We start from the raw sequence: 12,073 nt of genomic DNA on the forward strand, positions 1-12,073 counted from the left end.
TAGACTGACATTTTGAACAGAAGATCACAATTTGTAGATTTCCTTGAACTAATCACAATTGTATTATTATACAGTTCCTTCAGAAAGTATTCACACCCCTTGACTTTTCCAAATTTACAGCCTGAATTTAAAATTGATTAAATTGAGATTTTGCGTCACTCGCTTAAACACAATATCCCATAATGTCAAAGTGGAATTATGTTTTTGCAAATTAATAAAAAAAATGAAATGTCTAGCATATCAACCACTTTGTTATGGCAAGCCTAAATAAATTCACGAGTAAAAATGTGCTCAACAAGTCACATAATCAAATCAAATGTATTTATATAGCCCTTCTTACATCAGCTGATATATCAAAGTGCTGTACAGAAACCCAGCCTAAAACCCCAAACAGCAAGCAATGCAGGTGTAGAAGCATGGTGGCTAGGAAAAACTCCCTAGAAAGGCCAAAACCTAGGAAGAAACCTAGAGAGGAACCAGGCTATGATGGGTGGCCAGTCCTCTTCTGGCTGTGCCGGGTGGAGATTATAACAGAACATGGCCAAGATGTTCAAATGTTCATAAATGACCAGCATGGTCAAATAATAGTAATCACAGTGAACAGGTCAGGGTTCCATAGCCACAGGCAGAACAGTTGAAACTGGAGCAGCAGCACGGTCAGGTGGACTGGGGACAACAAGGAGTCATCATGCCAGGTAGTCCTGAGGCATGGTCCTAGGGCTCAGGTCCTCCGAGAATACATTGCATGGACTCACTCTGTGTGCAATAACACACATAAAATGATCTGTAAGGTCCCACAGTCAAGCAGTGAATTTCAAACACAGATTCAACCACAAAGAACAGGGAGGTTTTACAATGCCTCACAAAGAAGGCCAACTATTGGTAGATGGGTAAAAATATAGAAAAGCTCACATTGAATATCCCTTTGAGCATGGTGAAGTTATTAATTACACTTTGGATATTTTATTAATACATACAAATGATTGTCACTCCTATCCAGAACAACTCAATGTAGTGAGTGAATATATTGTCATTCTTCTTTTTACTGGCCCCCTGTGGGAAATGAACCCATAACCCTAGTGTTGTAAGCACCATGCTCTACCAACTGAGCTGCAACCAGTCACTACAAACATACAGCCATCCTTCCTAACTCAGTTGCCGGAGAGGAAGGACACCGCTGAGGAATTTCAACAGCAGGCCAAAGGTGACTTTAAAACAGTTACAGAGTTTAATGGCAGTGATATGAGAAAACTGAGGATGGATCAACAACATTGTGGTTACTCCACAATACTAACCTAATTAACAGAGTGAAAAGGAAGCCTGTACAGAATAAAATATTCCAAAACATGCATCGTGTTTGCAATAAAGCACTAAAGTAAAACTGAAAAAAATGTGGCAAAGAAATTAACTTTATGTCCTGAATACAAAGTGTTTGGGGCAAATCCAACACAACACATCACTGAGTACCATTCCTCATATTTTCAAGCATGGTAGTGGCTGCATCATGATATGCGTATCGGCAAGGACTAGGGAGTTTTCTAGGATAAAAAGAAACGGATTAGTGCCAAGCACAGGCAAAATCCTCGAGGACAACCTGCTTCAGTCTGCTTTCCAATGGACACTGGGAGGAAAATTCACCATTCAGCAGGCCAAATATACATTGGAGTTGCTTACTAAAATGACGTTGAATGTTTCTGAGTGGCCTACTTACAGTTTTGACTTAAATCGGCTTGAAAATCTATGGCAAGACTTGAAAATGACAGTCTAGCAATGATCAACAACCAACTTGACAGAGCTTGAAGAATCTTTCAAAGAATAATGTGTAAGTATTGTACAATCCAGATGTGCAAAGCTCTTAGAGACTTACTCAGAAAGACTCACAGCTATAATTGCTGCCAAAAGTGATTCTAACATGTATTGACTCAGGGGTGTGAATACTTCAATATATTTGAAAAAAAATCTAAAAACAAGTTTCCGCCTCTCGAGTGGTGCAGCCGTTTACTCTGACACATTGGCGCCGCTGGCTTCCGGGTTAAGCGAGCAATGTGTCAAGAAGCAGTGCTGCGTGGCAGGGTCGTGTTTCGGAGGACACATGGCTCTCGACCTTCGCCTCTCCAGAGTCTGTACAGGAGTTCCAGCGATGGGACAAGACTGTAACTACCAATTGGATGTCACTAAATTCGTGACAAAATTGGGTTAAAAAGTGGAAGTTTTTATTTTATTTTATCCGCTTTGTCATAAGGTATTGTGTGTAGATTAATGAGAATTCAGGCTGTAACACAACAAAATGTGGAATTAGTCAAGGGATATGAATACTTTCTGAAGGCACTATATACAGTGGGGAGAATAAGTATTTGATACACTGCCGATTTTGCAGGTTTTCCTACTTACAAAGCATGTAGAGGTCTGTAATTTTTATCATAGATACACTTCAACTGTGAGAGACGGAATCTAAAACAAAAATCCAGAAAATCACATTGTATGATTTTTAAGTAATTAATTTGCATTTTATTGCATGACATAAGTATTTGATACATCAGAAAAGCAGAACTTAATATTTGGTACAGAAACCTTTGTTTGCGATTACAGAGATCATACGTTTCCTGTAGTTCTTGACCAGGTTTGCACACACTGCAGCAGGGATTTTGGCCCACTCCTCCATAGAGACCTTCTCCAGATCCTTCAGGTTTCGGGGCTGTCGCTGGGCAATACGGACTTTCAGCTCCCTCCAAAGATTTTCTATTGGGTTCAGGTCTGGAGACTGGCTAGGCCACTCCAGGATCTTGAGATGCTTCTTACGGAGCCACTCCTTAGTTGCCCTGGCTGTGTGTTTCGGGTCGTTGTCATGCTGGAAGACCCAGCCACGACCCATCTTCAATGCTCTTACTGAGGGAAGGAGATTGTTGGCCAAGATCTCGCGATACATGGCCTCATCCATCCTCCCCTCAATATGGTGCAGTCGTCCTGTCCCCTTTGCAGAAAAGCATCCCCAAAGAATGATGTTTCCACCTCCATGCTTCACGGTTGGGATGGTGTTCTTGGGGTTGTACTCATCCTTCTTCTTCCTCCAAACACGGCGAGTGGAGTTTAGACCAAAAAGCTTTATTTTTGTCTCATCAGACCACATGGCCTTCTCCCATTCCTCCTCTGGATCATCAAGATGGTCATTGGCAAACTTCAGACGGGCCTGGACATGCGCTGGCTTGAGCAGGGGGACCTTGCGTGCGCTGCAGGATTTTAATCCATGACGGGGTAGTGTGTTACTAATGGTTTTCTTTGAGACTGTGGTCCCAGCTCTCTTCAGGTCATTGACCAGGTCCTGCCATGTAGTTCTAGGCTGATCCCTCACCTTCCTCATGATCATTGATGCCCCTCGAGGTGAGATCTTGCATGGAGCCCCAGACCGAGGGTGATTGACCGTCATCTTGAACTTCTTCCATTTTCTAATAATTGCGCCAACAGTTGTTGCCTTCTCACCAAGCTGCTTGCCTATTGTCCTGTAGCCCATCCCAGCCTTGTGCAGGTCTACAATTTCATCCCTGATGTCCTTACACAGCTCTCTGGTCTTGGCCATTGTGGAGAGGTTGGAGTCTGTTTGATTGAGTGTGTGGACAGGTGTCTTTTATACAGGTAACGAGTTCAAACAGGTGCAGTTAATACTGGTAATGAGTGGAGAACAGGAGGGCTTCTTAAAGAAAAACTAACTAGGTCTGTGAGAGCTGGAATTCTTACTGGTTGGTAGGTGATCAAATACTTATGTCATGCAATAAAATGCAAATTAATTACTTAAAAATCATACAATGTGATTTTCTGGATTTTTGTTTTAGATTCCGTCTCACAGTTGAAGTGTACCTATGATAAAAATTACAGACCTCTACATGCTTTGTAAGTAGGAAAACCTGCAAAATCGGCAGTGTATCAAATACTTGTTCTCCCCACTGTATATATATTATTTTTTATTATTATTTATACAGATATTACAACTGGACATTGGCAGCTCCATTGATACTAAGTATGCAAGCTTTCCAGAAGAACCTGCCCAAGGTAGATCACATGTTATGCATTATTAATGTATGTTAGAACTTCAACATTCTGTGCATGTACTCATAAATACTTCATGTGTATCTAAGGCCACAGAGGAGGCGTGGGTGAAAGAGAAGATGCCTAAGAAGTCCGGCCGCTGGTGGTTCTGGAGGAAGAGCAGCGTCAAACAGGTAGGGGATGCATCCCAAATGGTACCCTATTCCTTATACAGTGTACTACTTAGGTCCAATAAGGCTGTGCACAAAAGTAGTGCACTATATAGGGCTCTCAAACTCAACTCTGGACCTCGAAGCCAGTTACACTGTGTTTTTTCATTGTTCCTCTCCAATCAGGGACTGATTTAGACCTAGGACACCAGGTGGCTACAATTAATTATCAGGTACCCCTGATATAGGGAATAGGGTGCCATTTGGGACAAAGGGGTGTTTTTGCAGTACGCTTTAGGTCCACTGGTATTGATACTCTGTAATACCCGTAATGAAATCAATCCTAGCTGAACTGCTTTCCTGATACTGTCATCTGTAACCTTAAACAGATGGTCCATGATTTTCACCCTCTCTTTCCTCATGACTCTTTGTTTGTGTGGGCAGAAAATAGTTCCCATGTGAATCCCATTGGATTTGCATTTCCATTGTAAATTAGCCTAAGCAAATCAGAGTGAGGAGAACCATGTGCTAATTGTACTGCATAATCTTAGGAAGGATTTTTTCATTTAATAAATGGGCAGTAATTCCACTATTAATCAAGGAAAAACACTAGGCCATATACAGTCAGTGTTGACATGATGACGTTTCATTAACGGGTGATTCATGTTGTCTGCTCCGCTCTCCAGTCTTCAGAGGCCAAGATGGACAGACACGAGTCCCAACACAGAGACACAGAGAGCCATGTCCTCGATCAACAGATTCCAGCAGTGCCACAGTGAGTCAGCTTAGCACCACCCTGTCTCACCCTGTCTGTCCCCCACCACCCCTCCCTGGCATTGTTTCACAAGGGGAAGCCCAATTATTCACACAGTGATGTCACCCGCCTCACCCATATTCATCATGACACCAACCAATGGGAAACTAGATTAGCCCTGGAAAAACAGTGATTCATAGGAAATGCCCCTGAGAACATGCATGCGGGACCCTGTTTAGGAGTCTCATCAGTGTTTTGTCTTTCAGTAGTAAATTAAGCTTGGTGACAAGTCAGTGTTGGGATACTGCCATCTAGCGGCAGCATATACAAACGCTGGATGTTCATTTTAATAACTGATGTCTAGAGAAGCGTCATTCCTCTCGTTATATTTTCAGAATAACTACTCACTCCCCTTATCTTTACTCACATTAGTTTAATCTTATACTGTTTTTAGGAAGTCTGATGTTGACCTGAGGTTGTTGTTATTTGACATGCAGGCAGAAAGCAGCAGAAGACTCCTCCAGCGATGAAGAATCGAAAGAGCTCAACACAGTGGCACCTACTGAGCACATGCACACAGAGCTATCTGCACCAACTGGCTCGCACTCCTACATGAAGTCTCTCCGCCTCTCGTCTGACCAGATAGTAAAGAGCTTATAACTTATAAAGTGATATTGGCACAGAGTTGGATAGAGGGCACATATTTGCATCCTTACCCTCATAGCTTCTGTGACAGAATGGGCAGCGCAATTGAGGGCTATTGAGGGCAAGTGCACCCTCAGTCCAACTCTGTTTGTTAGCACCTGTCAGTGCCCAGCAGAGTTTGGAAACCACTTCATGTCACTCTCTCAGGCACCAGTTTATTTGTGTCTTCTCCAAGGTCAGTCTGAAGCTGAGGGAGGGGCCTAATGACATCACTTTTAGCATCACCACCCAGTACCAGGGGACGTGTCGCTGCGAGGGCACCATCTACCTGTGGAACTGGGATGACAAAGTCATCATCTCTGACATCGACGGCACCATCACCAAGTAAAGTGGCCTTCAGTTCTGTTTAACTACACTGCTCAAAAAAATAAAGGGAACACTTAAACAACACAATGTAACTCCAAGTCAATCACACTTCTGTGAAATCAAACTGTCCACTTAGGAAGCAACACTGATTGACAATAAATTTCACATGCTGTTGTGCAAATGGAATAGACAAAAGGTGGAAATTATAGGCAATTAGCAAGACACCCCCCAAAACAGGAGTGATTCTGCAGGTGGTGACCACAGACCACTTCTCAGTTCCTATGCTTCCTGGCTGATATTTTGGTCACTTTTGAATGCTGGCGGTGTTCTCACTCTAGTGGTAGCATGAGACGGAGTCTACAACCCACACAAGTGGCTCAGGTAGTGCAGTTCATCCAGGATGGCACATCAATGCGAACTGTGGCAAAAAGGTTTGCTGTGTCTGTCAGCGTAGTGTCCAGAGCATGCAGGCGCTACCAGGAGACAGGCCAGTACATCAGGAGACGTGGAGGAGGCCGTAGGAGGGCAACAACCCAGCAGCAGGACCGCTACCTCCGCCTTTGTGCAAGGAGGTGCACTGCCAGAGCCCTGCAAAATGACCTCCAGCAGGCCACAAATGTGCATGTGTCAGCATATGGTCTCACAAGGGGTCTGAGGATCTCATCTCGGTACCTAATGGCAGTCACACATGGAGGGCTGTGCAGCCCCACAAAGAAATGCCACCCCACACCATGACTGACCCATCGCCAAACCGGTCATGCTGGAGGATGTTGCAGGCAGTAGAACGTTCTCCACGGCGTCTCCAGACTCTGTCACGTCTGTCACATGTGCTCATGTGCTCAGTGTGAACCTGCTTTCATCTGTGAAGAGCACAGGGCGCCAGTGGCGAATTTGCCAATCTTGGTGTTCTCTGGCAAATGCCAAACGTCCTGCACGGTGTTGGGCTGTAAGCACAACCCCCACCTGTGGACGTCGGGCCCTCATACCACCCTCATGGAGTCTGTTTCTGACCGTTTGAGCAGACACATGCACATTTGTGGCCTGCTGGAGGTCACTTTGCAGGGTGCTGGCAGTGCACCTCCTTGCACAAAGGCGGAGGTAGCGGTCCTGCTGCTGGGTTGTTGCCCTCCTACGGCCTCCTCCACGTCTCCTGATGTACTGGCCTGTCTCCTGGTAGCGCCTGCATGCTCTGGACACTACGCTGACAGACACAGCAAACCTTTTTGCCACAGTTCGCATTGATGTGCCATCCTGGATGAACTGCACTACCTGAGCCACTTGTGTGGGTTGTAGACTCCGTCTCATGCTACCACTAGAGTGAGAACACCGCCAGCATTCAAAAGTGACCAAAACATCAGCCAGGAAGCATAGGAACTGAGAAGTGGTCTGTGGTCACCACCTGCAGAATCACTCCTGTTTTGGGGGGTGTCTTGCTAATTGCCTATAATTTCCACCTTTTGTCTATTCCATTTGCACAACAGCATGTGAAATTTATTGTCAATCAGTGTTGCTTCCTAAGTGGACAGTTTGATTTCACAGAAGTGTGATTGACTTGGAGTTACATTGTGTTGTTTAAGTGTTCCCTTTATTTTTTTGAGCAGTGTACATTACCCAGTCAGTCCCCTCAGTCTTAACTCCTAGGGTGCATCCTAAAAGTCAACCTTTTGGACCAGAACCCATATAGGCAATAGGGTGCCATTTGGGACGCAGTCAGATTCTCAGTAGACTCAACATCTGATATGGGATTAAGATCCTCTCAGGATCTGTTAATCTCTTATCTTCTGTTCGATGTTGGAGGTCTGTCTGGTAATCAGATAATGGTCTTCTGTCCAAACACACAATTACACATAATTACACTTAAAGGGGAAATCTGGGATTCAAACAAAGCAGTTCTTCAAGAATCAATAGCTAGTTTGCAACTATAAAAATTGATGTATCAATCCCACACTCTTAAATGTAAAGGTGTAAGTTGGAACCAAATATAGGGTTCTTGAGAGCGATGCCATAGGGGAACCATTTTAGGGCATCGGTTTATTTGTGTCTTCTCATAGGTCAAATTAAAGCAGTATGCACTTTAACCTTATAGTCATTGCATGATTTCAAATCAAAACATTTGGAGTATAGAGCCAAAAGAAGAAAAAAATGCTTCACAATCCCAATAACTACGAAGGGTCCTGTAAAAATTCCTTGAATTTTCTTTCGCGGGTGACTTTTCATTATCTGGATAGACACTTGTGGTTTCTAGCTAACGTTACATCGATCAAAGCAGTGGAGCGTGTAGTGAAGCAAAACTTTAGTGGTCAAAACCATTCATCTTTGGGTGACTGGGGGGGAGCGAGTTTCACGCAATCATTTATAAACTGGTCATTTAAAAATATATATATATTACAGACTATCTATAAAAAAAAGTAAAAATTGACAAATTATCCAATTATCCAATGCACCCCCTATTTTTATTTACTCCATGGCTCTGTGGACCCACGGCTGTTTGGCTCATCTCAGTCGTAAAGAGGAATAACTTTGCAGCTGTTTCTGATTAATTAACAATGCCATGCTGGTGGGTGGTAACATTCAAATAAAACCCAGCCCTGAAATAATGTTCATGTCATATCATAGGAAATGACACCACATTCACACAGATTTGCACGAAGTGGGCAGGTTGAATTTGTCACATCAAGCCCAGATATATCATACTTTGACTAAAATGATGACTTATTGACTTAAATCTGTATGCAACATCATGGTTAAGCTCTGGCCATCGTCTTTCAGCTACAAAAAAGTGGATTTCTACTGGTGTGGGCGTTTATGTCTCACCAAATGCTCCTTTTTCTTAGGTCTGACGTGTTTGGCCAAATTCTCCCTCAGCTCGGGAAAGACTGGACTCATCAAGGCATCGCTAAGCTCTACCACTCAGTGCATGAGTAAGTAAGCCCTAGCCCAGGGCCTGCGTATGTATCAAGCGTCTCAGAGTAAGAGTGCTGATCTAGGATCAGGTTCCCCCTGTCCATGTTATCTTATTCATTGCGACCCTAAAATGCTAAACGGATCCTTGTCAGCACTCCTATTTGAGTCGCTTGATACATATGGCCCTAGAACTACCATTTATCACGTCCACCACTTAGTCAATGCATGACTAATCACATTCCTGTTTCACTTTTTTTTTTAATGAAATTCCAGAAAAAACAATTTGAGAGCGTAGATAGGAGACGGATCTAATGTTGCAGTTATACTTCAATGTGCATTTCTTCAGGAATGGCTACAAATTCCTGTACTGTTCGGCGCGGGCAATCGGCATGGCGGACATGACCAGAGGGTACCTGTACTGGGTGAACGACCGGGGAACCATCCTGCCTCGAGGACCCCTCATGCTGTCCCCTAGCAGCCTCTTTTCTGCTTTTCACAGGTACAACTCACCCTTAACTTCTCAGTTGGTTCAGTCTGCTTGGATTTGTAATAGCATTGTAATATAGTTAGATTGCAATGCATTTTCTTTCCTCTTCTCCGCCTTTCATAGTTAAAACTGATCTTTCAGTTCCTATTTGGTTCAGTCTGCTTGGAATAGTAATAACGTTGTAATAGCGTTGTAATATAGTTACATTTCAAGGCTTTTTGATTCCTTAACCTTCTATCAGGGAGGTGATTGAAAAGAAGCCAGAGAAGTTCAAGATTGAATGCCTAACAGACATCAAGAACCTCTTCTACCCAAACACACATCCCTTCTACGCAGCCTTTGGAAACAGAGCAAATGTAAGCTTTGTTTTACCTTCTCATTGTGTACTTATTTTGGAATAGGATCAGAATTAGGGTGATTGTTAAGACTACTCCTCTGTTTTTGGCTCAGGATGTGTTTGCCTACAAGCAAGTGGGTGTCCCAGTGTGTCGGATATTCACAGTCAACCCCAAAGGAGAGCTCATCCTAGAGCAAACGAAAGGCAATAAGACTTCGTAAGTAGCGACTTCACAGGATTATAATCATAATGACTGTTTATCCCTCTGTATGTCAGTAGTGTGGGTTTCTTGGGGAGTATTTTGGCCGGATTCAATTGCCGACTAATGCACCCATTAAATGATATGATAAATAAATGATAAATAACGCGGAGATCACATTCACGGTAAAATACTGTGGATGTAGGCTCAAGCGTATATTACCTTCAAAGTCTAGTGCAGTGTGCTTGTCGTCAACGTGCCTTTTAATGAATCCCGACCTTGGTCAGTAAGTACAGTAACCGTTATCTAACCCTTTCCCTGTCTTTCACTGTAGCTACGGCCGACTGAGTGAACTGGTGGAGCACGTGTTCCCTTTACGCAGTAAGGAGCAGAGCGCCACCTTCAGTTTCCCAGAATTCAGTTCTTTCTGCTTCTGGAGACAGCCAATCGCTGAGGTCTGCCTTGAGGAGCTGCTCTGAAACAACCAATCACTGAAGTGCGTCTTGAGGAGCTGCTCTGATTCTGATTGGACAGTTCCCACAGCTGTGTTATTATCAGGTATTAAGGCGATAACCAACAGACACTTTGGGTACGGTCAATGCACTTTGTGTCTTTTGGACGGGAAAGAAATCACTTGAAATCAACTGTATTCGTTGGAATCGATGTAAGCAATATTTTGTATTGCTTAATAATTGTATGGGTCTTCCAATGATGATTGCTAGTACTGCCTTAACTCATGACTATACTATGTGTCTACTGATGCTGAATTATATTCCATTGTTTAGTGCTCCACAGGTTTAATAGAATTTCGTCGATATATCAGTAAGAACTGCGTCACATGATCGATTTAGGCATACTTTCCAATACAGGCTGTACAGCCTTTTTACAGTACAATGTGAAGAGAAAGAAGACGGGCGTAGTCGTAAGGTTAGTTAGTTATTTGGCTTGAGTGATAATTCACTCCCTATGTTGGAGTGTCCTGCTGTTTGGGAAGGCCTTACGTTATAGTGTATGCATGCTATGCTAAGTTTGAACTAAGGGCTCTCTTCAAGCCGTGTCACGAAGGTTCAGCGTTACGGCGTGATTTGAAATTGAAAGGCAACCTTCCCGCGTTAGCGGAGACGACTGCATTCACGATAAACGCCGCAAATGTCGGCCCAATCGGAAGTTACCTTTACATTTATTTCGCGGAATCTGTAACGCTTCAGCGATACAGATTGAGTTGATCGCTAATATGTTGCACAGAGCTGCCAGTGGAACTGGCACTAGTCTTAGATACACGCATACTGTATGATAATAGATTGATTTAAGTGATCTGAGCAGGCGATGTTTTAGACATACATACAGATGGCTGCAGTGAGGTTTAAGGCGATGGAAGGCCTTTTTAAAGTGTTGATGCTGCTGACACACAGGGCACACAGTACCGGAGCCTTTGGATGGAGACAGACTAATATGCACTGAAAGCACAATTCTATGTTTTAGCAGACGTTTTATGGGTTACCTTTGACAATGTTTGTGTTATGAAATGAATGCTTCTTTATGGGATATATTTCTATTGTTATAGCTTGGGTTTGTCTAGTATATTTTGAAGTATTACACCGTTGTATTTGATGACGTTCGGAGGTGTTGCAGAGTTCCTCAGTAACAAAGGCATTCTTTCTATGAAAGTGATATTTTGTGTGGAGAGTACACACGTCTCAACGCGCTGGTATTTGTTGTGTTTTTCAGTAACTGCTTTGATAGTTTATAGTGTATCTATTAAGAGATTAATTTGACAGTTCACACACTCTCCAATCTTAAATGCCTTCACTGTTACTTGATTAAGTGTTTTTTTTGAGTGTCACTATATACATTGAAGTGTATGTTTGGGATATGAATGTTTAGCAACAAAAACAAAAAAAAGATAAAATCTATGATTCCATGCAGATGTTTTCTATGCTTATTTCAGAAACTTGTTTTGGGAAAGGAGGGTGTAACTTTTGGAACATCATAAACATCTTTCCACATGCCAACAATCTGTCTAAACGGCACTTACTGTTAAAAATAGTGTGATTCTTTTTGCTGAGACCTTAATAATGTATTTTTTATAATGGAGTGTTGCGCCACAAGTTGTTCTAGCACAAAACTCTTTTCTAAACAGCACTTGCTGTAATTCATGTAAGAAACACCTACGATACCAATACAAATAAGT

The 12,073-nt window shown here is 42.9% G+C and overlaps 1 protein-coding gene across 1 annotated transcript in view; it reads left to right on the forward strand.

Moving 5' to 3' along the window:
• LOC129859387 (phosphatidate phosphatase LPIN2-like) overlaps nt 1–11,803 on the forward strand; it is a 49,699-nt gene extending 37,896 nt beyond the window's left edge. Inside the window, exons 11-20 of the mRNA XM_055929114.1 lie at nt 3,975–4,044; nt 4,131–4,214; nt 4,877–4,965; nt 5,442–5,589; nt 5,825–5,973; nt 8,790–8,876; nt 9,206–9,358; nt 9,588–9,702; nt 9,797–9,900; nt 10,217–11,803. Coding sequence (XP_055785089.1) covers nt 3,975–4,044; nt 4,131–4,214; nt 4,877–4,965; nt 5,442–5,589; nt 5,825–5,973; nt 8,790–8,876; nt 9,206–9,358; nt 9,588–9,702; nt 9,797–9,900; nt 10,217–10,361 — 1,144 coding nt within the window. The 3' untranslated portion in view covers nt 10,362–11,803. The remainder of the gene's footprint in view (nt 1–3,974; nt 4,045–4,130; nt 4,215–4,876; nt 4,966–5,441; nt 5,590–5,824; nt 5,974–8,789; nt 8,877–9,205; nt 9,359–9,587; nt 9,703–9,796; nt 9,901–10,216) is intronic.
• The last annotated feature ends 270 nt before the right edge of the window (nt 11,804–12,073 follow it).

Source organism: Salvelinus fontinalis, chromosome 7 (genome assembly GCF_029448725.1).
Source record: "Salvelinus fontinalis isolate EN_2023a chromosome 7, ASM2944872v1, whole genome shotgun sequence".
NCBI lineage: Eukaryota > Metazoa > Chordata > Actinopteri > Salmoniformes > Salmonidae > Salvelinus > Salvelinus fontinalis.